General features: G+C 41.8%; 1 protein-coding gene and 1 long non-coding RNA gene across 2 annotated transcripts; one reads left to right on the forward strand and one right to left on the reverse strand.

Annotated features, from left to right (window-relative positions):
• Positions 1-534: 534 nt before the first annotated feature.
• On the forward strand, positions 535-5,537 carry LOC311264093. The gene is made up of 4 exons (XR_014623436.1): positions 535-653; positions 3,199-3,265; positions 3,511-3,638; positions 5,448-5,537. It is a non-coding gene; the product is annotated as an uncharacterized lncRNA (long non-coding RNA).
• Positions 1,885-27,428, reverse strand: LOC311264092 (plasma membrane calcium-transporting ATPase 1-like). The gene is made up of 21 exons (XM_084364657.1): positions 27,366-27,428; positions 25,329-25,620; positions 20,775-20,972; positions 19,154-19,411; positions 17,825-17,950; positions 16,156-16,359; positions 15,896-15,922; positions 12,924-13,070; positions 11,049-11,263; positions 10,451-10,693; positions 7,413-7,654; positions 7,083-7,320; positions 6,705-6,884; positions 6,481-6,568; positions 6,169-6,275; positions 5,475-5,666; positions 4,141-4,354; positions 3,713-3,924; positions 3,499-3,606; positions 3,097-3,285; positions 1,885-2,929 (listed from the first exon to the last, which is right to left on the reverse strand). The coding sequence occupies exons 2-21, from the start codon at positions 25,522-25,524 to the stop codon at positions 2,543-2,545; spliced, it is 3,771 nt and encodes a 1,256-aa protein (XP_084220783.1). The 5' UTR covers positions 25,525-25,620; positions 27,366-27,428; the 3' UTR covers positions 1,885-2,542.
• Between the last annotated feature and the right edge of the window lie 407 nt (positions 27,429-27,835).

Here is a 27,835-nt window from a genome sequence, read left to right on the forward strand (position 1 = left end):
AGTAGTAATAAACGGGAGCAGTGATTATACATCTCTGAGGAGTCCTGAGAACATTATTGTTGGGAATTTTAATGTTAATAATTTAAGTTAAAAATGTTGTGTATAGTCACTTTTTTATTTCTACAGTTCAGAATTAACTTACGTATTTATTTTATGTGTACACCTGTATTTTTGTTAAGTTTAAATTGTCTTGTTTTATTTTTTGTTAGAGTTTCCTATACTCTCTGTTGTTTTTGTCTAATGGTATTGTCCCTTTCAGTAAAATTAAATAAAATAAATTAGGCAAATTAAACCAACAAAAAGGATATGGAAACAAAACAGCTTTAAATGTAGATTAGACAACAGATTTGAAAGAGGACAACATGTGTCACAGTTACACAGGAACAAGTCTTAAAGACGACAACAAAAGAATCTCGCCACAAGGTTCATTTATAGGCTGTATGGTAACTTCCAGTCTTATCTTAACAGTTTATGACCTTTGCCCAGTTGTCATGGAAACACATTTTGAAATTTCCTGGTTTTAAACGTCACGGCTGCTGTGGAAGAAGTTTTTTTCTCAGGTTTTCCTAAGCAGGCTTTTCTCCACCAGGGAGAGCTGTTCTTACCTGTCACTCAGCATCCTCCATCATCAGTGTGGAGAAGGAACAGTACAGGTGCGTTCACTGTCGGAGGAAAGTTAATTAGGTTAATGAGAGGAAACTTTTCTTAATGACTCTTGAACTGGGCCAGGCAACTGTTGATCCTCATCCAGCCTGAAAACAAACCAGTTAAAGTAATTTTCCAACAACTATCTGTGAACCATCAAACACAACTTGGTTTATTGGATTATTTAGCAGCACAGGTGTTCAGCATTGTGGAACTTTTGTTTATCGACATCTTCATCCGGTTGCCTTTTCACCTTTTATTAAGTGTATTTGTTCTTTAGTACGCTTTTGTACAGGCAATGTTACAGACTCTCCCTCCACCTCCTTACTCTCACATTTTAAGTACTTTATTCATTAAAAAAGAGACAAAACACACAGAAAACAAAGGTAAAGATACATTTGAGTGATAGCGTTATTACTTTACTTATTTTTTCTATCCTATTCTAAAAATGATAAAAACAATTCCATAAAATTTCAACCTCATTATTTGTAATTTTAAAACAATTTTCTGCTAAAATTCTGCCCTAAAAATTGCCACTTTATTCTGAAAATATTAGATCTTTCTATTCCTGTAATATCTAAACGTTCTTCTTGTGGAATCATAAAAAAAATGTAACTTAAGTCTGGAAATACATTAAAAAGGTTGTCAGAAGGTTGAAATTTGTGAATAAAACAACTTTATTCGATGACTTCACACTCAGTAATACTTTTTATATGAAGCCTTTTTCTTCGTAAACCAGGTTTTTTCATATTACTTTATTTCAACTTTTTCTTGTTTTCAAAACTTTATTTCTACTTTATTTTCCAAAAATCTCAGATATATCTTTGGCTTTCAGTGTACCTGATACTCTGCTGTCACTGTGTTTCTCTCATCCAACACCACTCTGACTTGGTCTTTGCTGTCCACGTCGGCTCTGACGGTACTTGCTAAATCATAAGCTTACAGCCTCGTTTAATTTTTAACCTCCTACTTTGTTTTTTACACTCTCTTGGAAAGTAAAACTCCCTTTGTCACTAAAAGGCCCGTCAGTCTTTCTCCTCCAAACCTCGACTGAGAACTGAACAAATAAACAACCTTTGCGAGATAAAATAAGGACTTTTATCCTCAAGACATTATTTCATTTGGTTAATATTTAACAGATATTTTGTAAAGTATTTCTGTCAGATCCTCTGTTTAGTAAAGCCTCAAGATTACTTTATGAATGCGAGTGTACTGATCATTACCCCTGAGTGCCACTAATGCATTTTTGGGACAGCTTTGTTGCCACCATCACCTACTTAATCAAGCTGCGTCACAAACATCCCGCTCTGGAAATTGTTTTTAACTTTTAATAACTTTCGTAAAATCCAACATAAGACATATACTTTGAACTTTTCTGTCTACAAACACACGTATCTGTAAGAATAACATCCCCCCTCCTTAAAACTGACTGACTCTAAACATTTCAGTCACAGATCCTTAAAGTTTAACCTCGACACAAAACTAACCAGAGCTCGTCACCATCTGCTCGTTTGCTCACAAACTGCAGATTAAAATGAGCTCTGACTACGTCTGAACATCAACATGATTATTTACAGATCAGAAACTGATTATTGGTCGATCACCTCACAAACACTCTTCTCCTAAACAACAACTGTAGAGTTCATGTTTACTAAGTTAAAGAAGGAAACATCAGTCTGTGTGAACCTGCCGCCATCGCCGCCGCTCTGCACACAAACACAAACGAAACACTTCTGCTTCCTGGATTCTAAAAAACAGCAGGTGAACTCCTGACGAGAACCAATCACACGAGTCTGTTTTTAAAATGTTTTTTTCATTCTTTGGCTCTCAGAAGAACCACAAACACAGTACGAACAGACCATCGTAACAGGAAGTGGTCAGGTCAGGGGGTGGGGCTTCAAAGGGAGGTCTCTAGACTGTGCAGGGGGCTCCCCGGACATGGCGGCAGCCCCGCTGAGTTGGGTGGGATGAACCCGGAGCCCCTAGAGCCGTCCTTATGAAGCGGGACGACGCGGTCCATGGCGTTGTTGTTCTGGTTTGGTGAGGACGGGAGAGGCTGCAAGTTGGACAGTCCAGTGAGTGGCGGAGGGATGAAGATGGAGTTGCGTTTGGTGGGGGCTTCGTCCTCGCCCTCTACCTCATCAATCAGGGGTATCTGAGGCTCCGAGTCCTCGATGCGGAACTCAGGGTGATTCATGAAGTTGTGTATGGAGCTGCGAGACTCGGGCGTCTCCAGACCTTCGTACGGAGACACGCTGTCTCTGAAAGCGTTCACCACACGAATCTGACAGACAAGGAAAAACAGTTCAAGGTTTAAAGGAAGACCAGTGTGTTGTGTACTTAAAGAAAATTCTCAACTGTGTCTGTTCTGACTATGGCTCATAATCATATTGTGATTCCAAAGTTATAACAACCCAAAGTCACAATAGACGCTGTTATGACAATACATACCTGTGTCTGGATGCGGTTGAGGCCGCGGCACCAGAGCACGTGGCCGTGCCTCAGCTCCATCTCAGCGTGGTCGATCTCATCCTGGTCCTTCATCTCTTCCAGCTCCTCCTCAGGGATCTCTTCCTGCTGCGTGCCGTGACCCGCTGTCTTCAGGAACTTCAGCCAGCTGGTAGGGATGCTGGACACCAGCTGAGAGGGAGACAGACACAAATATAACACTCCTAATAATTAACGTGTCCATGCAGGGGTTATGTTTGCATCACCAGCAATTAAAGCAAGAGCAGATAGACATCGTGACTGCATTTCACCCGTTTGGCTGGCGACCTTTGTTGCACGCCATCCCTTCTCTTTCTCCCCTCACAACCTGTCTACGCTCAAAAATAACGGCGAAAAGCGTCTTACCTGTCCCCACAGGAGGCTGCCGATGCCGAAGAAGAGACACCACAGCCACTGCTCGGGGGTCAGACTCACACAGCTGAATGGTTTACCGCCAAACTGGACGATGACGACCTACAGGAGGAAAGCGAGACGTCGTCATACAGGTAATTTTAATCACCTTGCATGGTGAACCTGACCAGGTGCGACGACTGCCTCGTCCCTCACAGTCACAGATTACCTGTATGAGGAGGGTTCCAAAGACGATGGAGCAGAAGATGGGGTTGTTGAAGACGCCCTCAAAGACGTTCCTCTCGCCGTGGATCTTGCGAGCATTGAGCTCGTTAAAGATCTGCATCAGGACAAACGTGTTGAAGACGATGGTGTAGTGCTCGGAGGGCGGGGCGTGGAGGGGTGCGTCTCTGCCGCTGTCAATATCAAACATCTTCTCACCTGTGGGAGGGAAAAGGTGTGTATATACGGTTTACTGTCAGGGACCTTCCCTTCCCTGTATAAGTGCTTTTCTGTACAGCCTGAATGGAAACATGATATTAGAAAATCCTTATCTGCGTCTCAATGGACAGCTAAGATAGAGAATAATGTGGATATGTGGCTCTAAACTCAAACACACAGTCTGTTTTAAACTTAAGCCGTGGTGCATTCACTGACCAACGAAGAGCAGGGTGAAGATTGTGGTCAGCTGGTAAACACCGTGTCCCAGGATGTTCTTCATCATGGTGCGGGAAATGAGCGGTTTCTTGCGGCCGTACGGGTTCCTGAGCAGCAGTGCCTCGGTTGGTGGCTCGGTGGCGAGAGCGAGCGAAGCGAAGGTGTCCATAATGAGGTTGACCCACAACATCTGCACAGCTTTCAGAGGAGAGTCCTGAAAAGACACACACACACACACACACACACACACACACACACACACACATCTACAGTCAGTGTCTGTCGACAGAGAAACCTCAAACCCAACTAATCTGGACTTTCAGAACTTATGATTGAACCAAATTCATTTTTCGTTGACTTTTTTGTTTGTTTGCAGTTGTCAGAGTATCTTGAAAAAGAGATTTCTAATGTTTTGTCCGGTTTATTTCCAGAGGAACGGCACGGAACAACAATATTGTTCTCAAAGGACATGTCAGCAACTTGTATAGTTCAATCACTATTGTTGTGTGAGTGTGTGGATTAATGAGAGGGTTTCTGTAAAAATGCTACAGTACATAATACAGTACATACTGTATTAGTATCAATTCAGTCATTTGCAGGGTTTATTTTACTGTGAGAGAACCTTAAAGCCTCTGAAAACATGAAATATTCTTGACTCAATAAGCAGCAATTACAATTCGACACTCACACAACTGTTGCAAAACTGTTTTGTGCATGGAAGTAAGTGATAAACCTTTTCCCATCTAAATGAAACCCACAGTATGTCATTTCTACCACTAGAGGTCTCTCAATCAAAACAAAGTAAACAATAGTCATAGTTTGATGATGTTGAGTGATGTAGCGTGGTATCATGGGAGTTGTCATCTTCACTAATAAACAACCACCATTGCTGATGAAAGTACATCTGAAGTGACTCAGGTAGAAATGTTCAAAGACGAGGTACTGTAAGTTTTATTTACGTTAAGTTTCATCACCCTTGCTGACTCTCTAAGTGACAGGTGACCAAGTCAAACGCACTGTTAACAGATCTCTCTGGGTTTGAACATTATCAGAAACATTTGGGATAATGTCAGAACCCAACGTAACAAAATAAATGGAAATGTTACTTATATTATATCTTTAACGTGTCTAAAAAGCAGAAATATCTGAATCTTGTTAGTCTGAATTGTCCATTTGATGATAAAATCTCTAAGACAGGAACCACCTGATGTTCTGTTTGGAGGGGAGGAAACCCCTACAACACTGTCAGTTGGACTGGCCTATTTTACTGTCAAATGTTTCTGATATTTTGTCCACCCCTCGTGTAGGCAGCAGAGGTGTCCGATGGCTCTGACCTGGGTGATGCAGGCTCCGGTGAAGGCCACGATGACGGCGACCACATTGACAGTGAGCTGGAACTGCAGGAACTTGGAGATGCTGTCGTAGACGTTCCTGCCCCACATCACGGCCTTCACGATGCTGCTGAAGTTATCGTCTGTCAGGATGATATCAGACGCCTCCTTCGCCACATCCGTCCCCGCGATGCCCTGCAGAAACACATTTACTGTGGTGTTGCACTTACTGCAGATACTTTATGGTGGTAAATTTGCTTGTGAAATTGGCAAATTTGTTCATTTCTATTATCGTTTTCAGCCACAACTGTAATGTTTAAAGATGTATAGTTAAACATGGTGTTCCTACTTTTCTAGTGTACTTATTTTATGTACTGTGTTGCTTTGCTACCATCGTTCATAAACCAAATCTTGGGTGAACTCAAGCCTTTTTCTTTAATCTGTAGCCAAACAGGTCTCCGACCTAATATCGGTGAAAGTTTGTTATTATATGAAAGCATCAAACATTCATTTTACATGAATGAGATGTATACACACTTGTACTATACGTATGCCACATGACATGACATCACAACATTGTGATTGGCTCTATAATCGCCTGATCTGGCACAATGACCATCTTATCACAGATAAGTATCGTGTAGTCTGAACCCGGCTATAGAAGCAGCACTTTGATAGCATTGGTGACGATCGTTACCATGGCGAAGCCGACGTCCGCTTTCTTGAGGGCGGGACCGTCATTTGTTCCGTCTCCAGTTACCGCGACAACCTGCCTCTGCTCCAACACAGTGCTGTCGATGATACCTGAGATGACGACACACAGACACACAGACACACAGATGACGATGAAGGTGTGCACTCTAAATTTCAACACATGCTCACATTTTCTTTAATTCACTCTATTTTATTTATTTTAATGTTTACGTGCACATAAGTCTAAACTTTGCTGGTCAAATAAATGTGCATGTCTCGCTACCACTCTCTTTGACATGGTTAAAGTGTGTCTAACCTTTGACCAGAGTGTGTTTGTCCGTTGGAGACGATCGGGCGAGGACTCTCAGCTTTGGCCAAATCTTATCAATACGCTCCTGCTCAATCTGCAGAGAAAGAGAGAAGAGTTTCAGCTGCATACATACATTTCCTCAGTTTATCAGATTAATCTAAAGTGTTAGATTGATGAAAGACTTGAGGAGAGACACTGCTGTCTTTTGGTCCAGTCTGTGTTCGTCTCACCTCTCCGAGCTCGTTGCGGATTCGTCGGTTGAACTCTTTCCCCTCCATGCACAGGAAGTCGTCTCCAGGTTGCAGGATGCCACATTTGATGGCAATGGCCTGGGCGGTGTTGATGTTGTCTCCGGTCACCATGCGGACAGTGATCCCGGCCCGCTGGCACTTTCTGATGGCGTCCGGTACCTGAGGAGAGGAGAACACCAGAGGAAACAACAACAGTGACACATGTTGAGGTTAACAAAGTGCTCTGGACAGATGACAGAAAACTGAAGAAATAAAGGAGAGCCATTTTAATTGGCTGTCAACACTGGCAAGGCTCTCGCACAGCTTGAAATCATCTACACACAAACTAAAAGAATAGTATGACGTAGAATGACGTACCTCAGGTCGAACAGGGTCCTCTATGCCAACGACGCCGATGCAGGTGAGCCCAGTGAGGATGTGTGCCTCGTCGTCCCACTCAGGCTCTCCTTCAGAGGCAGGGAAGTCTCTGTAGGCAAGGCAGATTGTCCTTAGGCCCTCGCCTGCCATCGGCTCAATCACCTTCTTGACCAGATCGTCTCGGTCCCGAGGTTTGAAGACTTTGGCCTCGCCGCTGGCCAGCAGGATTTTACAGCACCTGGAACCACAGAAAGGAGTCATGTGATCAAAATGTAACTGAGCACAGAGCTGTGTGAGCAGCAGCAGCAGCAGCAGCAGCAGTGAACCTACTTCCTGAGCAGGATCTCAGAGGCCCCCTTGCTGAACATTCGGTAGCTGCCATCATGGTTCTTCAGCACGGTGCTCATGGATTTCCTCACAGAGTTGAAGGTGTAGACCTTGAACAGTTTCTCCTCTGGGTATTCGTTGCGGACGGTCTGGTAGTCTCTGTGCAGGTCGAGGGAGAGTCCCAGTAAGGCACATTCAGTCTTGTTCCCCACCTGGCGAGCCAGCCCGCCCTCCTTCTCTGGAGGCTGCAGAGAAGACGTGAAGTCACAGTTAGACTTTTAGTTTATAACGACAACTCAGCACTTTACATGGTGTAGGAATTAAACTCACAACAAAAAACAGCCACCAGACCAACACCTCCCACCAGACCACCAACTGTCACTGTCTGCTTTCTGCCTGCTTGTTCAGCGTCAAGTATACTTAGATTCCTTTTATTTTACTGCTTTTGAAGCGCTTCACAGTTTCATGTTATATTTCAGGGTTACTCTTTCCTAAACAGCCCGCACACAGCCTCAGACAGGACCCTTCTTCAATCAGATTAAAGGCTGCAGGGGATCGTTTTGTTGGCACGACAGCTTTTGAATGAATCCCACCAAATCACCACCTTCTTTTAAATCACATTTTAAACAGCTATACAACTGCACTCATCGTTTTCTGCCTTGTTGATTTTATTTTACAGTTATTGCTTTTGTTTGTTTTGTGTTTTTCACTTTGTAACATCCTTTCACTCCTCCATGACTGCATGTTGCTACTTGTCACATTGATCGTGAAGGTGACACGACTATATAGAGTAAATGGGCTCCAATAGAGAGCTAAAGTCACGCCCCTTCCAGTGGACCTCAAGGGACCTTATTTCAGACTAAACAGCCAACAGTTGTGTTAGTGACGTTGTCTCATTGAAAGGTCACCAAAACCCATAACTTAAACATTGCAGAGCTGCTCCTGTATATTAGCAGCTCACAGAACTGACCAACTCTCCTTCACATAACTGCAGTTGTCAATATGTCCAGATTTATTGTGATTTTCATCTTTCTTAGTACCTTTTCTGTTCCGAGTTGGCGGCCATGTTGGTGTTGGTGATGTGTGTTGAGTGAGACGATGTAATTCACTGAGCGGTTTAACACTTAAACTAGATGACATTTTTTACTTTAATTACGACAAACTGCAACTTTCTTGACTTGGAAAATAATCTTTTAAACTGACAGACATCATATATCTAGTTCATGGCACAATTTAAACGGGATCAAACAATTATTTGTCTCTCTCCATTCACTACCATACGAAGATTTTCTAAAATAAGGTCCCATGCAGTCCACCGGAAGTGACTGTGTTTGCTACTTCAGCACCATGGACAGCACCATAGGTTTTAATAATACACAGCACAGTCAGTCCGCTGATGTGACTGGTGGTGGGAAAAATCAGTTAAGTTGGATATAGATAGTAATATAAATATCTGAAAATAATTTTAAAAATATATTTGCGATTAAAGTCGTGTTTAGGAAGTGGTAGGATAAACTGATTATCGTAAACTTTGAGATAACTTTCAAGATTATAATACCAATGTGCACTGGACACATGGATATATTATTCAAACTGCACTTCCTGGATCAGATTTCATCTACTAACCCGATACGACGAGACCACACGAGCACAGACAGGGCTGTTTTCACTCCGAACGCCTGCTAAGGAGACTTTGAAGTAGAGCCGAAGCGATTTCTCAATTAATATTCAACTAACAGGAAAAATAATTAGCGACTGCAGCTGACGATCTATTAATCATTTAAGTCGTTTATCAAATATTCTCTTTGCCCTGAATTTGCCACCTTTGTCATGTGCGACAGTAACCTGAATATCTTTGGGTTTTGGATTGTTAGTCAGACAAAGCGAGACATTTGATGACGTCCTCTTTGGCTTTTAGAAAGTGCGATGGGCATTTTTCACTGTCCTCTGACATTTTACAGACCACTGGTCTCATACCTTTTCAGCTAGTGACCCTTTATAGCGAGACAATGCTCACTGCCAACCATTCATCACAGGCTGTCTATGAGCTGTGAGCAGTTTAACCAAAGATGGACCCAAACTTCTCACATAGTTTCAGTAGAAAAGTCATGAGGACTTCAAAACTCTCCAGTCTTAAAAAAGAAAAAAGCAAATATTTGAGAAAAAAGTAGACTAAACATTTTGTGTAGCAGCATATTTCATCTTTCTCATCCATCTTGTTAATCATCTCATGATGCCATAGGTTCATCAGGTTGGGAGCCACTGTTATACTGGACAATTCATCAATCAATCCAGAAAACAATCGCCACACTAATGTGGGGTCTATAAGCAGAGAAGACGTTTTTGTTATTATTGTTCTCTCTTCTTCTTTCTTATTTTCTCCACTAAAATTGTTTTTGCAGAGTCACCTAAATGAGCAGGTGGGTTGCAAATTCTGGCCACAACTCAGGCACATAACATGACCTCAAGGTAACAATCAAGATGACAGCTTAAAAAACAGTTTGGCTTAGAGTCAAAATCTTTTCATCGTTTCAGTCTCTCAACCCCTCTGCATCTTTGCTCCAACCGTCTTCAGTTCAATACAAATGTAGTCATGTGTCTTCATTGAAGGTCATAAGCTACATCAAATGCTTCTGAAAGTAAATCTATATACTTAAACAGAGCATCAGCATATAGTGGTAACCATGATGAATTATTCATTATTATTATTTTTTGTGTTTTGCTTTTTATCAATTGAATAAGAAACAAGCATCCAAATGCTTACAATCCACTCAGACCCCGATGGTGCAACTTGCAGCTACACCTGATCCTGAAAACGAGAGTGACAGAAATAATTCTAATGATAACACTTGCTGGTTCTTCTTAACTCTTGTAGCTAAACCCGTTTGTCTCCCGTGTGCTCTGATCTGTGCAGTGGATCCAGGAGGCAGTGATCAGATGAGTCCTGAGCTGCCGTGGCACCTCTCCAAACCAACCTTCTCTCTAGTCCAAATGCTTAACTCACAGCGCCTCCTGAATGGACAGATATTTTTACAGCTCACCATAATCTTTGTGGTGTAGGCGCAGTTGACTCCAATGCCCAGGACAAGGAGGTCAAGGATCTTGGCAGGAATCAGGTCCGGCTCTGGCACCTTTTTGCAGTAGCGCCCTGCAACGTAGGCCTGCACCACTGTCATTCGATTCATAGTGAGCGTGCCCGTCTTGTCGGAGCAGATGGCCGTGGCGTTGCCCATCGTCTCGCAGGCGTCCAGGTGGCGGACCAGGTTATTGTCCTTCATCATTTTCTGAAAAAGGAGGAGAGCAGTGTTTGAGTCTGAGTAGTTTGTTTTGACTAAAGACATTTAAAGAATTAAAGTGTCAAATGGGCCAATAAGGATTTTTCTAGGTTACTGCTCGACATAGGAGGGCAATTAACAATATTATGACAACTGATCATCCACTGAATGCCAAGGATAATATTAAAATGCAATGGGAAATTTTATTTGAAACATTAGACATATCACTAACGTCCGTTTAGCTTCCACTAAACTACATTTTTAAGAAATTATAAATCATATGGAAAACAGGAAAAAGAAAAGAACTTTATGTGTCTGTATATGTTCAAGGTGACAGGTTATATAATGCTTTATACAGACAGACCTTGACTGAATAGGCCAGGGAGATGGTGACAGCTAGAGGGAGACCTTCAGGCACGGCCACCACCAGCACCGTCACACCGATGATGAAGAACTTGACCAAGAACTGCACGTAGATGGGCGTACACTCGCTGGTCCACGGAACCCCCTGAATCCAGAACGTATCGATCAGGAAGCGAGTGATGAGGATGAGGACGACGAGAGCCGACATGAATAGACCTGAAGACACAAACAGACATATTTCAGCTATAACCCTGATCATGAGTAGAACAGATAATGTGTCAGTGAGGACCAGTGAAGAGTCTTCCGGGCCAGGGCTAACCTGAGACTGAAACCAGTGAACAGCCCCTGTGTGGGAGTGAGATGTCACTGTTTTACCCAACTCTCAGACACAAAGAGAATATGACGCAGTTTTAGTTTTCTGACAGATGTGATTTGTATTAGTAATTGTATGCTTAAGGGTGCAATATGTAAGAATTTTAGTATAAAGCATAACAAAATAACAAATATTGCCAAAAGGTGATGTTTGACATTAAAGTCCATGTAGTAAGCATGCTAGTTAGCTAGAAGTTAGCCCCAAGAATGCCCTCCAAGCTCCTGTTATAGTGGTATATAAACATAAAGATGCATTTATAGCTCCTGGAAAGCTGCATTTTCCCCAAAAAAAGCAGGAGACTGCAAGAACAGGGCCTTTCTGGTTGGAGTGTGCATTTTTGCCCGGTTCTTCAGTGAGTTTCCTCCGGGTACTCCGGTTTCCCCCACCATCAAAACAGGCACATTAGGCTGATTCTCCAGTCAGTGCCCTTGACAACTGGCAAAGAGTCTGGAGTTGGTCCCCGGGCACTAGGGTTAACCCGTGCCCACTGCTCCCTTGGGATAGATCAAAAGCACCAGTTTCAATATGTTGTACATTGTATGATATGAGATCTAATAAAGATTGTTTTCCTTCTTGTTCTCAATAGAACATGTGCTCTCTTTTCCAACCTGCACAAGATCAGTCAAAATGTTCGTGTCCATGAACATCTCTCCTCCCACAGAATGTCTCCTGCAACTCTCCTCCTCTTGACTGGCGGTTTTTCATCCTTACATACATATGAACCTAACTCTACTGTTGTCTCAGTACTTAAAGAGCCACTATGTAGTTTTGGAGAATAAATCTAAACTCAAAATTTTAATATTTACAATATATATGAGGTAATAATACAAACTCAGAAATATTACTTTTTTCCATAACTGTATAAACAAGCTGTTCTCAGAGGAAAACAAATACCCCCAGAACACTGTTTGAAGTGAGAAGGTGGCAGGGTCCGCCACATATAAACAAAGTAAAACAGTATGAAATTGTCCTTTAAGGTCAGTTTGTTTATTTTGTTTGTTAAAGGATAACTACCGTTTTTTACAACCTGGACCTTATTTCTAGCAAACTATATGGTCATTTACTCACCCAGATAACTTTGGTGTCATTTGAAGTCGTTCGGACGAAATTAGATCCAGCGTAGCGCCGATATATCCATATAATGCGAGTAACGGGGCATCAACACACAGCCTCTATAACGCATTATCTGCCACGAAACTAGTTCATTTCACCAATATTTTGTTACGATATGCTAGCGCTATTCCCCTCTGAGTCCGGGCCCGTCCGTAAAAAACGGTAGTTATCCTTTAAGGAAGATCTTCCTCTTCTGATTAAAACTACATAGTGCAGCTTTAATAATAATAATAATAATTATATCTTGGTTTTATATAGCGCCTTTCAAGAATGCCAAAGGATGCTTTACATTAAAATGGGCACAGACAAAAAAACCAACAAAAAATAATAGTTGAATCTGATCTAATGTAATATTCACGTTCATCATTCTTTCTTATTCTCTGTTCGTACCTGCTTTGCCGATCTGCACAGCCAATTTGGTCAGCTTCCCCTGGAGGACAGACTTCTCCTTTTTAGGAAGCTTTTGTTTCTTCTTGTCTGGTTCATCGTCCTCGTTGAGCGGCTGCATCTCCACAGTGCCTCCGTCCTTCTTTTTTCCTACAGAGGACACAGGAAGTCAGTCAAACATTCAACCATCAAAACTGATACTTCAAGTTCAGTCAGGCTGATTTAATTCATATCGACCTACCATAGATTCTGAAATAAAAGCCAGATCACTCTCAAACAGGACAATTGCCGATTTTTAACCAGCTTTGTATCACTCAAAGTATATACAAATGACTGATGTCAAACTTCTATCTATTTTGCCTGCACCCAGAGCCCCCCCCCCCTTTTATTTCTCGCCTAAAATGTTTTCAGAAACATATTTTAGTGTACTGTTTATCTGTAATGTGATATTGTTTGTTACTAGCTGGGCACCTTACTGTTTCCTGTTTCAAAACGGACTCCGAGGCAAAACCAACTCTCAGTATGTCAGCCATCAGCGGGAGTTGTTATTAGAGTGCTTTCCTGTTGTTGTAGGTTTTCTACCTGTTGAGCAAGAGGGATCACCACTCCCCTTTCCCTCTGTTCCCTCTGGTCATATAAAACCACTTCTAATATATCTGTGTATTTCTTCTGCATGAACAGCCCAGTTTTAAGCAAGAGCCATCTTTCGAGCGGTGAATTACTTCTTTAATTAATCGACAGGTAATCGACAGGTTTGAAACTTGAAATGAATTTGCTCATTGCTTAAAATTTTTTTGCACACATGCAATTTTCAAGATGATATTTGGTTGTAATCGTTAGTTGCAGTCAACATAAAGTGACCTGGATGAGTTGAAAAAGTTATTTATTAACATTAACCCTGATAATAAGTAAGGGAAGCAATATTGTGGTCTTGTTTGATTTACAGGTGCAGCAACAAGTCTGAGACAAAAATCCCTTTGTAATTTCTATCAACTATCAACATTAGGGCTAGACCGATTATCAGTCTAGTAACTAGTTACTTAAGTTAAATAACTGAGGTGGAGTGAAAGTGTTAAGTAGCAGAAAATGGAAGCAAGGTACCTCAAAATTGTACATACTTAATTAATACTTAATAAATTGTAGTTGGTAACGTTCCATCATTGGTTATTCTGAACTTTGAGACTAAGATTTTCATTTTTCCTGTAAATGTTTCAAATATAATTATTGGTCTGATCAGCCAATATCAGTCGACCTCTAATCCACATCTCAACATTTAAACGCTCAGAAATAAAATACAAAACATCTTCTTTTTTTCAACATGGACGCTCCATGTTGTTCCCACACTACAACTTAGAAATCTCATGAACACATTGAAGAACATCTTCCCAACACGGGAAATGAGACCATCCGGGAAGCACGTGAATGCAGGGAGAGTGTGTGACTAGACGACCAGTGGAGGGCGGGGCCATGATGTTGTGTGTGAACAGGTAGGTGGTGTTTGTCTAATCCAGGTCTGGCTTTATTGTGCTGTGTTGGTTAACTTCTACAGAATCAGAGCAGACTTCCAAACTACTAACCAACCCTCCCACGTTATCTCTGTTCCCTCCGAATCGCCGCAGAATTAACGGCACTACAAACAGACTCAGCTGACTCGGTAGCTCTTTGACAGAGAGAGAGGGTATCTGCAGGTGTGTGTGTGTGTGTGTTTGTTTCTGTGTGTGAGCGTGCTGATCCCAGCTCAGTAATGAGGTTATTAGTGGACAGGCAGGCAGCAGCAGCAGGCAGGAGAAGAAAGCAGCTGCCGAGCTTAAGGCCGATAATCTGCTTGGTCCTAATCACCACCAACAGAGTCAGGGGCACCTGCTGCTGCTGATCAGACCACAGGGACATACACTGAACCATGTGGGACCGAAGGGACCAGGAGGACCTGCCAGGGACCGGGAAACACATTCGGACACAGGTAGAGCCAGGAGTCTCACTGACCCCTGGTCTCCCGATCCAGGTCTTTGACCAATCTGATCACAACCACCTCTTGCAAAGCAACTCAGATTTTTCTATTGATTGATTTATTGTTCTGCATCACATGTTGAACAGCACACATTGGTTCGACAACAGCGTCAGATGGCATATCTGATATCATGGTGTTGGTGTTGAACAAGCCGTCGTGGCTGAGTGGGTTGCAGAAAGGGACTTTCACTCTTTAGACCAGGGTTCATATCGCGTTTAGAATATGTTATTATACTCTTTACTCACTATTTTTACATTACGGTCGCTGTTATATTCAGTTTCCTTTCAGGTGAGACAGAGAACTCCCCACTTGTATACTCACAGCTGGAACTGCAAAGGGCTATACTATCAGACTAAAGAGTGGTGTAGTCTGTAGTCCTAAAACACTGAAATAGTTGTGCTCGTGTATGAGCAACCGTACCGTGCCGAAGCACACCTCTTCCATCCGTACATGAGCGCGGTATGGAGCACTCACACTAGTCAAACAAACTGGACTTTGGGGGTCAAACGTGCTTGGCCTCGTGTGAGTGCGCCCTTACTTCTAGCAATTTGATTTGCACTTCGAAAATCACAAAAGTGGGGCTCATCTGTGAAGATGATCTGCTGAACAAAACATGTAGGTATCATAAACTTGATACTTGACAGAGATTATTTCCGGCGATATCCCAAAATCCAATTCAAAATTCCCATAGGCTTTTTGTTGAGGGACCCAGGGTGATGCTAACTTCCAGGTTAGCTTACAAAAATACATCATCGCTACGCCTCTTGAGGTAGAAAGTGGTTTTATAAGACGGGATGGGCCGGGGCTAGCAGGTTAGCTTCAATGTTCACATCCCTAATTGATCTACAGTGACCAGTGCTGCTGTGAATAAACCACGGTGGACAGAGAGACTGAAAAGGCTGCTACGCAACAATCTTCACATCCACTCAGAGTCATGTATGATAACTGACAGTACCAAGCTGCTCACCTTTCTTGCCTTTTTCATCCTTTTTACCTGCAAAGGAAAAACATGCAACAACAGCTATAAGTCAATCATACAAAACTTTTATAAAACATTAAAAGAGCCAAAAACCACAGATATATTATGAACAAATCAAGAAAAATATGTGCCTTGATATACATTTTTTGTACTATAGGGTTCTACACTTACCATAGTGTGTGTGTGTGTGTCTCAGTTCTGTTATGTCGCTGATCAACTCATTTCAACTTCTTCTACTCTCAACTTACTTTTCTTGTCCTTCTTCTCTTTCTTTTTCCGCTCCTCTTTCTTCTTCTCTTTCTCCTTCTTCCTCTTCTCTTTTTCGGCCTTCTCCTCACCGTCACCATCACCGTCCTCGCCGGCACCAAGCAGCGTGAAGATGATTCCAGTCTGAGAGTTCACACCTACAGCGGTCACCAACACCTTGCCGGAGCCTTCCATCACATGGGTACCTGAGAAATCGAAATATAGACAGTTATCGAACATGGTACTATAGATGAGCAGGGATCACATGATACTAACCTAACCAAAGACTAAATTTACGGACTAAAATACGGAAATGAGCCACATCTCCCTGGAACAGTTTGTACAGCATACCTGTGGCCAACAGGTTAGATTTGAACCCCGGGCCGCTGCGACAAGGCCAAGGCCTCTGTACAAGAGGGCAATCTACCAACTGATCTGCCAGGGCACCCTGACAGTTGTGATGTGATTGTATTGTTTGATACGATGTTAACGTTGAAATTGAATTTCTTAATGTATGAAATGTAAGTACAACATTAATCATATGCATTTTATTTGAAGGTGGACCCCTAAGTGTAACCAAGGCATCAACTAATGAGGATCCCAACAAACAATGAATAATTTCACTATCGTTATTTCATCTGCTCTGTGCACACTACAAGTTTTGCATCTCTGTCCTTCCTGGAAGTTGGATAACTCTTCTATTGTCTTCCTTTTCTTTCCACTGAGGCTTACGGATAGAGGATGCCGTGTTTGGGCATAATTCAATAAAACTGCCCGATAAGAAGAGTCAGTGAGCAACCTAAAAAAATACCACCCAGTTCTCATCGAGTCACATGGGTCCAACTTTTATCTCTCTCTTATAGTAGACACAAAGTGGTCGGTGGATGACATGTGACAAAATCACAGCCTAAATTCAAACCTGTAACTTTGGCCTCTTTGACAATAATTTTGTAGATATTCGCTTGAGTCAAGCTCATGCTTGTGTGGCAGTCAGCATTGCTCTCCGACACATCACTGGGAGCTGTGGACAGATCTGCTGCTCGCAAAGAGGAAGGCCAGTGTAAAAGAATTTGCAGGAAAAGTCCCAAGTGATGGTTGATGATGGATATTCTTATCCTAACCCTAACCAATCTCATTGCTCACTCGTGATTTTTCCACCTTGAGAAAAAAATGTTTTGCGGACAGTATGCATGTTGTTTCCCCCTTGTCTCCATGTCCTTCTTGTCTTTGACACTAAATCAGTTATCTGAATGCAGATGTTGTTTGGGAGAAGGTGAAAGAGGATGTGGTTGCATCGTACCTTCCACAGAAAACAGACCCATGAGCCAATCATCAACAGGCAGTCACATACAAGTGGTGTTTTTTCTAGAGGCACACTTTACTGTTACTGAGGTGACTTTCCCTTAAATACTAACCTTGTCTTTATGTCTTTTCCACAGTGAGTCAATATAAAAATATTGTAATTTCTGCAGTATCTTATCTTCAAAGTTGTATTATTTCAGTGTAGGAAGAGTTTTGTTGGTCCGTAGGTGTGAAAAACAGAGAGATGTCCAATTTAACAGTGGAAAATCAGCAGCACAAACTGGCTGGTAATGGTTGAAAATGACAGCTCGGGTCAGACTGTACTTTAATTTGGCTGTAATTCGAGCTGAGTGGAGTAGAGTGAAGCACCTGATAGCAACATGGGGTCTTTGTCGAGAGTCTTCTTGACGTGGTCCGATTCTCCGGTCAGAGAGCTCTCATCAATTTTCAGATCGTTACCCTGAATCAGGATGCCATCAGCAGGGAGGAGGTCACCTGGTAAAAATCAACACACACAGGTACACTGTAGCCACAGCTCACGCTCATCAGGTCATTGTGTTACATCATCATTTCATTGTCTGTCCGTCACGTGACGAGTAAAGGAGAGAAAAGTGTCACTAATTCAGCAGTGGAAAGGCAGAAATACCTCCAAGTTGTGTTTTCTTATGATTATTATATATATACTCTTTCATAATTTTTTCATCTTAATATTTAATGGTCCCCAAAAGAAAATTGCTTCCGGTCACTATAACAAAACTAAAATAATTCCTTAAAATAAGATATTTATTTTAAATAGTCTGACTGATCTGCTGACAGTGAGCTCTGTGGGTAATCCAGAAGAAAAAGGGAATCACTGCTGTTCAGTTTTTCATAAGTACTGGCGGATTGCAGCGAAGTACATTACTTGGGTACAATTTTTAGGTGTGTACTCTTCTTGAGTATTTCGTTTTTCTGCCTCTTTATACTTCTACTTCACTAGATCTCAGAGGGAAACATTATACTTTTTACTCCTAAACTTATTCATAACTTAAGTAACTAGTTACTTTGAAGATTCAGATAATTAATTATACATATAAAACATAAATCAACTATTATGAACAATGACAATAAATGTTTGGTTTAAAGGGGCTCTGTGGAACGTCTGTGTTTAGTTTATGTTAGCAGACTCAATTCCTAAAGTAACGTTAGCTACTGTTGCTCGGAGCAGAGAGAGGCACAGAGACGAGGCACTGGAGAAAGTGCATAAAGTCACAACCTTTTGACTGTCACAGAAAATCTGATCCAAGTCCAGCTGCGTTTAACAACTTCAATAGGCAACAGAGGGAGCCGGGAAGGTCTAATTTTTCACGTCACGTTACAATCTGCTCACATATGTCAAATAAAAAAGTTATTAATGGATGTAAATTGCTACAAGTTGTTACACAGAGCCCCTTTAAACTACCCAGAACTATATAACTATAATGTAATCTTTACAAGCTGCCACAATTAAGTGATTAACACAGAATGAAACAGTTCAAATCAAAAAATAAGTCAACAAATTTGTGCATCCGACCAAATATTTGATGTCAACTAACATATTTTTTAACCCTGGTGCTACATTTCTGACCAGGCCATAAAAAGTGCTGTTTGATATCAGGCTCTAATCATCACTCAGGGTAAACTTGCACACACACAAGTGCAAGCTTTTTGCTTTCTCACCATATTTGACTTGTGCGATGTCTCCTACGACGATCTCTGACACTTTGATCTGTATCACCTGCCCCCCTCGTACCACGGTGAACTTCTGCTCCTGCTCGATGCGGCTCTGGAGGCCACGGAACTGCTTCTCTTTGCTCCAGTCGTTGAAGGCCGTCACAAGGACCACACACACCACAGACAGCAGGATGGCTGCGCCTTCGATCCATCCAGCCTCCGCCTCACCCTCGTCCTCCACACCGCCAGCTGCCCTGCCACAATCTGAACAGATAGAACACAGGCTGGAGGTTTAGTTTTCTAAACGTATGTCAATGGTTAGTTAAAATATCCTGCTTCTGTACACTTGACACTCAAAACAGTGCAGCCTGACAGAAAGTGACCTCTGACCTTCCTGTAAAGGAGGATCCAGGTTCCAAGTCTGTCTAACTTTGGAAAGAGACACTGCCGCTGGAAAAGATTGGAACAGTCTCTCCCTGCTTTACAGATTTTTTCAAACAAGCCTGTTCCTTGAATTTTAAAATCTTTGCCAAGGGTGACCTGTACAAGACAGCACTGTCTTATAAAACCTACAGGTTACCATAAAACATGCAATATCAAATCCAGCAGGACTTGTTAGGATGTTATCAGGAGCTGTGGCACGTGAGTCCAAAACAAATAAGCTAAATAAGCATGTCTCCTGTAGGGTTTAGCTGAGCTCTGACCAGGACACGCATCTTATTCTGAATGTGCATAAATCTGATGTTTTCACATCACAGTTGATAATCATGTCACATGATATTAAAGGCACTAAAACTTGAGTCTAACAAAGCTGAGACTTGACCAGTAGGCTGTTACATGTTAGTCTGAGGCAGCTGAAGATAAGGATAATAGAATATTTATAGAAGTTTTGATGGAAAGCACGACTAATAATACTGAGTATATTCAAAAATGAATAAATGTCTACAGATAAGAAACTGTGTGAGCATAATTTCCATGAACCAGCGTTATCATAGATAGTGCTGATGCAACAGGAAGCACCACAGGAAGTACATTTACTCCCTAAGGTCATCACTGACTGAAGCCTGATGACAAGACAACAGAAAACCGGAAGCATCAAACGTCTGATCAACTTACAGCTTTGCTAACATCTCACCATAATGTCCCTGTAAACACTCTCATCAGTGAGACGCCTGGTTACTCACAGGTTCATAAAACCCTAATTCCAAAACAAAACTTGGGTAAAATGTAAATTAAAAGAGAATTCAATCATTTGCAAACAAACTGCGTTTACCGACAACAGTTTTCTGAAGTGTTCCTGAGCCCGTGTAGTAATATCCTTCATACAATCATGTGTTTCATGAAGTGTTGAACCTCGGCCCATATTTGCTTGTGAACGACTGAGCCTTTTGAGGATGCTCCTTTCATACCCGATCATTATACTATCAACTTTCACCAATTAACCCATTTGCTGTTTGCAATATGTTGCTGCCGTCAAAATCAGAATAAGCAGATATTTACAATCAATCAATTCACTTGACGAGGTAAAACATCATATATATTGTCTTTGTACCGTTTTCATACCCCCTGGGAATCAGGGTTGTAAGTTGCAAAGGTTGCATTAGAACAAATAAAAAGATAAACTCACTCTGTCTCTCAGCACCCGGCGGTCTATAGAAAGAAAGGCCTAGTGAAATGATGGCTGCCACCTCCAGGATGATGAGCGTGACATCCTGCAGGGCTTCCCACACTAACTGCACAAAGGTTTTTGGCTTTTTAGGAGGAATGAGGTTCTGTCCAAACACCTCTTGTCTTCTGTCGATGTCCTCCGGGTTTCCATCTAAACCTGCAACAGGAGACACAAAGACAACATCAGTGACATGCCCCCTTTGATCCTGATTTACACCTTTAAACCAAGTTCATATGTAATCTAACATCTGCTGATTCGAGGTGATTATACTGAACTGAACTGTATTTTTATTTAATTTTTTTTTGCTTTGCTTTTCTTTGTTCAAACATATAGACGTTTATTTACATTCTAGGGGAGAAAGCAAACTCTACCAAAGATCCCACATCTGTCAGGCTATATTTTAGGTAAGGAAGTCGAAAATGACACAGCTGATGTTTAAAATATTTCTTTCTGCTAGCCTCAATAAAGAGGTCAGTGTCATTCATAAATTCTGGGTTTTTTTTAGATCATATTTATATATTAAAGAAATATAATGAGGCAACATTTTGAACTTCAAGGCATTTCAATGCTCTCTTTTTCAGGAACACTCTGATCACCTCTGAGCAGCTCCACTGGAGCAGCTGGGGTTAAAGGGGCATTATGTAGTTTTGGAGAAGAAATTCTCTGACTTTTAATATTTGCAATAACAATATTGCATGTTTTCTATAACTGAATAAACAAGCTGTTCTCAGAGGAAAATAAGGTCCCAGAACTCGGTTTGAAGCTAGAAAGGTGGCAGGGTCCGCCACATATAAACAAAGTAAAGCAGTATGAGATTGTCTTGTCCTTTAAGGTCAGTTTGTTTATTCAGTCATGAAAACAAAGATAGTCTGTTTATTTAGTTTGTTTAGGCATAAACAAATCAGTCAATGAAGATCTTTCTCTTCTGATTAAAATGATTTCCTCCAAACTACATAGTGCACCTTAAAGGGCCTTGGCCTTGTTTTATTGTCAGAGACAACAGAGAAAGATTCCAGTCAGTTATTAGTCAGAGCCCACAGTGAAAACACGAACATACAAGTTCTACTCTTACTGTAATCAAGTTCATACTTCAAACTACTATGCGAATGAAAAACATATATACAATAGTCATGTAATGCTAAACTCTAGGCTTCAAAGTGGTAGTCAACAAACAGAGACATCATGGTAGGTTTAGACTCAGTAAAACCAGACTGTTGCTTTCCTCTCTAACTCAAGCAGCGAGCCGCACTTTACAAGTTATCATGACACCCAAACAACATAGAAGTAATGTAAGGAACCGTTTTGGTTTAACACCAAAGAGGTATTATAGGCTTTATGTTTTAGCAATTTACATGTATTATTCACTGGATTGTAGCGTGACAGGAAAAATGAGACCTTTCCTATCTCTCTCAGTTGCCTATACAAGCCTATTAGACGATTTGCTTTGTCTTTGTGCCTCTCTGCGCTCCGCTAACAGAGAGCAACAGTAGCTAATGTTAGTTTAAAAATGGAGTCTGCTTACATACAATTAATGTCCGGCCTCCAGCACAAGACAGAGCCCCTTTTAGTCGTAACTGTGTGTGCAAGTGCCATACATTAACTTAACTCGACAGTGAGTAACAGAAGCTCGACAGAGATGCAGTGGAGACTGTAATTACAACGTAATTCAGGATGAGGCTAAGTGGGTAGTATTATAGTATTATATAGTAAAACTAATTTGAACAACTTAAAGTGTTAATTTTGATCATTTGAACCTGATTTCTGACAATGGAAATGTGACACATGGTGTTTGTGTCTCTGCAGTGGTGTGGTGTGGTGTGAGAGCAGACTGGTTTCCTCTGTGGAACAGGACACGTCGAGGCATGCTCGGATCCCACCGGACACACTGCAGCTGCTGCACTTCTGCAGCTGACTCGGTCAGTCTGAACACACTTTTAAACCCTTTGTGTCGTCTGAAAATGAAACTCAGTGAGCTGAGCACTGAGCATGCTCTGTGCTTTCAGGTGAGTGGAATCGCACTGAAAGTTAATGGCTCTGCCCCCCAGCTGTCACCACAGAGACACGCAAAGAAGTGTGATGGATTTTCCACTGATTTCAAGCTGCTGCTGACATTTTACCTCTCTGACAGCAGGAGACGATATGCTGAAGGTGTTTACTGAGCGTGTGCAAGATGGAAAGACTGAATGAAATAATGATGAGGAGGAAAATGTCAAAGGGCAGACAGATGAGGCACACTGAGTCCATCAAGCAACATTGAGTCCACTGAGACACACTGAATCCACCGGCAGCAGGTCATCCTGGGACACATCACAGCAGCACAATGTCGAAACAAGGCTTGGCTGATTTCAACTGTGATGGACAAAGTTGACTTTTATAGAAATGAACTGTAACTAAGGGGTGTATGGAAGGAAAGAAATCAGTCTACAAACAGATCGTTTATGTGATCAACTTCTGATTTGTAACTAGAATGGCACTCAGTAGAGCGCATACCTCCGCAAAGGCCCAACAGTACCCTTTAATTCAATCAAAACTAATCCGATATACAAAAAAACATATTTAAATCTGCTAGATCTGGATTTTTACTTGGATCTGCATCAAATTGTACTCACATAGAGACACAAGCCTCCTAAATACACCTGATTTGTTTCATCAGTATGCATGCATTATAACCTGAGAAACTAATGAAAATGTCAATAAACACAGTTTCTCTCAAAGTTAATGCCAGTGAGAAATAATTCCTTTATCTGGATCCATACCAAAAGTTAATGGAGTCTATTCTGGGCCGAGACCCAGCCTCCATCCAAGTCTCATGGAAATCTGTTCAGTAGGTTTCTGTGTAATCCTGCTGACAAACCAATCAACCAACCAACCAACAGGCAGATACAGGCCAAAAAGTTCCCTCCTTGGTGGAGGTAACAAAAGGGCTAACAGATACAAACAGCAGCTCAGTGTTCTGTCTAAACCTGCAGTCACAGTCGGGTCATGGACTCTACGTTTAGCATGGAAAGTAAAATGCAGAAGTCCTCCGGTCATCCTCTGCATGAGAGCACAGAGAACACACCCTCCAGGGTTCAGCAGAGGTCACTGAGTCATTATGCAGAAAAGCTTTACATGAGCAGCACTGCCTCCACAACATTTAGCATTATTATCGTGGTGGCTTTTTAAGGATTGCTTTGTAAGTTTTACCTTTGTCGTAAAGGTGACTGTGGATAAAAAGTACTTAGACGGCTGGGAGGAGGTTTGCAGCCAGATCATAAACGGGGACATTAACATTTCATGCTCGTCAGCAAACAGTGACACAATTAGGGCCCTATTTTCACAGTACAAGCAGTGTATGGACAGTTTGGTATTTTTCCTGGTTTTGAAATACGCTTTGCCCATCTGTGTGGTATTTTAGTGCCCAGCGCTGTGTGCACAGTTCACAGGTGGAAGGTCATTTAAAAAGGCAACACAATGCTTTGTATTGTTGTTGGTATTTTGGTGTAAATGGGGTCTCAGATGCTGAGAATAGAAGTCTCAGAGCTCTAGTACATCACCCTGTTGAAACTTTTGTGATTTTATCGACAAGTGCACTAAAGAAATCCTTGCAGCTTCACTGAAGAAGCTTCTTTCCATTTGTGGAGATTATCATCGTGCTTAAAGTGATTGGCAGTGAACTATTACAGAGCTACAAAGTATTCAGTTTACTGTACAACGTATGGTTGTGAAAAATGTGCAGAAGTGATTAGTTCGTGTCGCTTTACTGTGATAAAATGAGAGTAACTGGCGGCAGAAACAATGAATTTTAAAATGACACTGATGAAAAAATACTGCACTTAATGTGGATTGATGATATCTGGCTGATACCTGATCCGCTCTAATAAGGTCACTATCACCGCCAATACCCCCGACTGATTCAATGATCGATGCATCCCTGGTTGAAGACACACACTGTGATTTTCTTACAGCATCCTCAACCATTTCCTCTCAAGTTGAACAAAAGTTAAATGACTTCCTTCTCTAAAGCATTCTCACTCAACCTTCACCGCTTCACTAAAACTGTCTCAGAGACAAGATATATCATCTCGTCCTCGATGTGTGAATCCCCCATTTGAATTTTTCTTAATTTAAATGCAGTATTTATGGACTGGAACATGCTCTGTTTGTCTCACGTTGTCCTGGAGCTGACAGGCAGCAGACCAGGGTCAACAGAGGCTGCAGGTCACAGTTGACGTTGACCATCTGACAGTCAACAGTCCCCCCAAGTCAAACTGAACCAAATATGTCCTCTGTTGGTATAATGGTGCCCGCTCCGGGGGGAGGGGTCAGTGAGTCACTGTGAAGGGCCCTAAAACATCATTTCACAGCAGAATGGCTCTGACACAAAACACCAAACTGTATTTAGGGTGGAGCGTCACACTGCCTGTGGTTGAACTACAGTTCAGTTTCATATTTCTGGGGCCGTGATGCTCCAGCTGGCAGTCAGCCGTGTTGTTTTGGAAAGACTGAGCCAGAGTAATTAACCATATTTACCTTCGACAGGTGACGTCCTCAGTCTGGCACACAGTCCGTTAACATCTCCGTAACACTCCTGGATCCTGGTGACTGACTCTGCTCCCCTCAGCTCCATGAGCGAGCGCAGCTCCTGCAGCGAGCAGCTGAACTCCACCTCATGGTTGGCCTCGCCACGTCGGCCATGTTTGGACCCACGAAAAGAGTTGTTGGCCATGTCTTCTTCCTCTGGGACTCAACAGAGGCCTTCCCAAAAAACACAGACTCAGTGGTCGGCCTGAGTTGCAGATCTGGCCTGACGGGGACTGTGTGACTGTAAGTGAGAAGACAGGTCATTTCAGAGGTCTCATGGGAAAACAAATGAAGAGAAATATCACCACACACAGGGCGAGGGTGGACACAGAGGTCATGTATATTACGTATAAAATAATCAATAAAGTGATGTTCAAAGTAATAAAGAGAGAAAGCATTATGTCAGCAATGTATGCACATTCATTTACGATTTTCACCTTTTTTTCTTTTCTTTTACCTCAGTTAGCTTTAAATCATTAATTTGAAGAACAATAAGAATTATCAAGATATAAATCAGTGAAAATATTTGTAATATTCAAATATCATCCAGACCTTTTAGCAATCAGTTATTGAAGAAAATGAGTTTGAAATGAGTCAAAGTCAATGTTGCTTAATGAGCTTTTGCTGAATTGACCTGAAGAACTTCAATCGCTCAGAGTGATAGAGAGATGTGTCAAGTGTAAATAAAAAAATATTCCATATCCATATCTGACCCATCGTGGCCCAAGAGCCAACACCAGCTCTGCAGCAGTAAATCACAGAGGTAAAAATAAACTTAACGACTAAAATTACTCTGGGCAGCAGGGTACATTATAAGTGTGTATACAGCTTGTTACATCATCTCACCTCGCCGTCGTTATTAAAGGTGCACTATGTAGTTTTGGGGAAGAAGTTTCAATCAGAAGAAAGATCTTCATTGACTGATTTTTTTTATGCCTAAACAAACTAAATAAACAAACTCTCTTTGTTTTCATGACTGAATAAACTGAATAAACAAACTGACCTTAAAGGACAACACAATATCATACTCTTTTATTTTGTTTATATGTGGCGGACCCTGCCACATTTTCTAGCTTCAAACCGTGTTCTGGGAACAGCTTGTTTATTCAGTTATGGAAAAAACATCTGAGTTTGTACTATTACCTTATTAATATTGTCGGTATTAAAATTCTGATTTTGAATTTCTTCTCTAAAACTACATCGTGCCCTTTCAATCAGCTGTATAAGTGAAAAGCCCTCAATCAACCTAGTAACTGTGAGGCAAGGCAGCCAAAACCTGATCAAACCTCCATTCAGCAGGCTGTTCTGTTCTCAAAACAGCAGCTAACAAACATTAATAGGTACATTTTAACTGTTGATTCACTGTGAACAGCTTGAGTCTGAATAGATACTTGTGTGTGGTGTTGAGTGTTGTGCCCGCTGGTGTGTGAACCGAAGCCTTTATATTTGTTCTTCGCAGGTTGTGACCTCTGTGCCTTCAGCTGTAATCTGTGTCAATCAGTCAGCCGAGGCTTAATCTGAGCGAGAGAGAAGCAGCCTGTTTAAGGCTGAAGAAGAGAGCGAAATGAGGGGTGAACGGGCTGAACACAAGACATGATGATGAATAAAGCCTTTGCTGCACTGTGCAAAGCTAGAGCTTGATTTCAACCAACGGTCCAAACACACAAAGAGATTCAATTTGCAACAGGAAACACAGAAGGTTCAATCTTAGCATGCAACAAGATAATTGGAATTTTTACTGAAGAAAATCTCTGTTGACCGGTTACTAATGAACTAATCACCACAGCCGTACATGAAACTACACAAACTATAGCTGTCTGAAAGAGCTGAATTACTCAGAAGCCAGCCCTCCACACTGAGGAAACATAACAAGCTTTTATTAAAAAATATATATACATATATATTAATATAGTCAGAGCCAGCTATTTCTGCTAAAACATTATTGTCACTTCATTACAGCAGCGGTAGAAGAAAGGCTTTACTTACAGAAACTTCCCCCATCGCCTCCTGTTAGCAGCAGCAGGTATTAGTGGCAGTCCGATTACTCTGAGCAGCGTCACACTCACAGCTCCAGAAACAGCCCATAACCCGGCCACAGCTCCTCAGCTGGCAGTCCTGCACACCTGCTCCAAGACCACAATTTACTTTCAAAACCAGTCAGTTTTCCAGAAATTCTGTTTGACCTTCAGCAAGCTCACAGTCACAAGCGGCGCTCCATCGGAGGAAAAAACAGGAGCTGGCTAAATGATTATCTGAGGAAAGCCTCGCTTAATCTAATTAGACAATCTGTGGCTTCAGTGAGCGCCAGAGAGACTGCTGCTACAGCTCCTCCTGCTGAGAGAAACACATCATGTCCGCACGGCCAGGTCTATACACCAGGGAAACACAGACCGGGTCTACACACACCAGGGAAACACAGACCGGGTCTACACACACCAGGGAAACACAGACCGGGT

Source organism: Pagrus pagrus (assembly GCF_965226575.1).
Source record: "Pagrus pagrus genome assembly, chromosome: 10".
NCBI lineage: Eukaryota > Metazoa > Chordata > Actinopteri > Spariformes > Sparidae > Pagrus > Pagrus pagrus.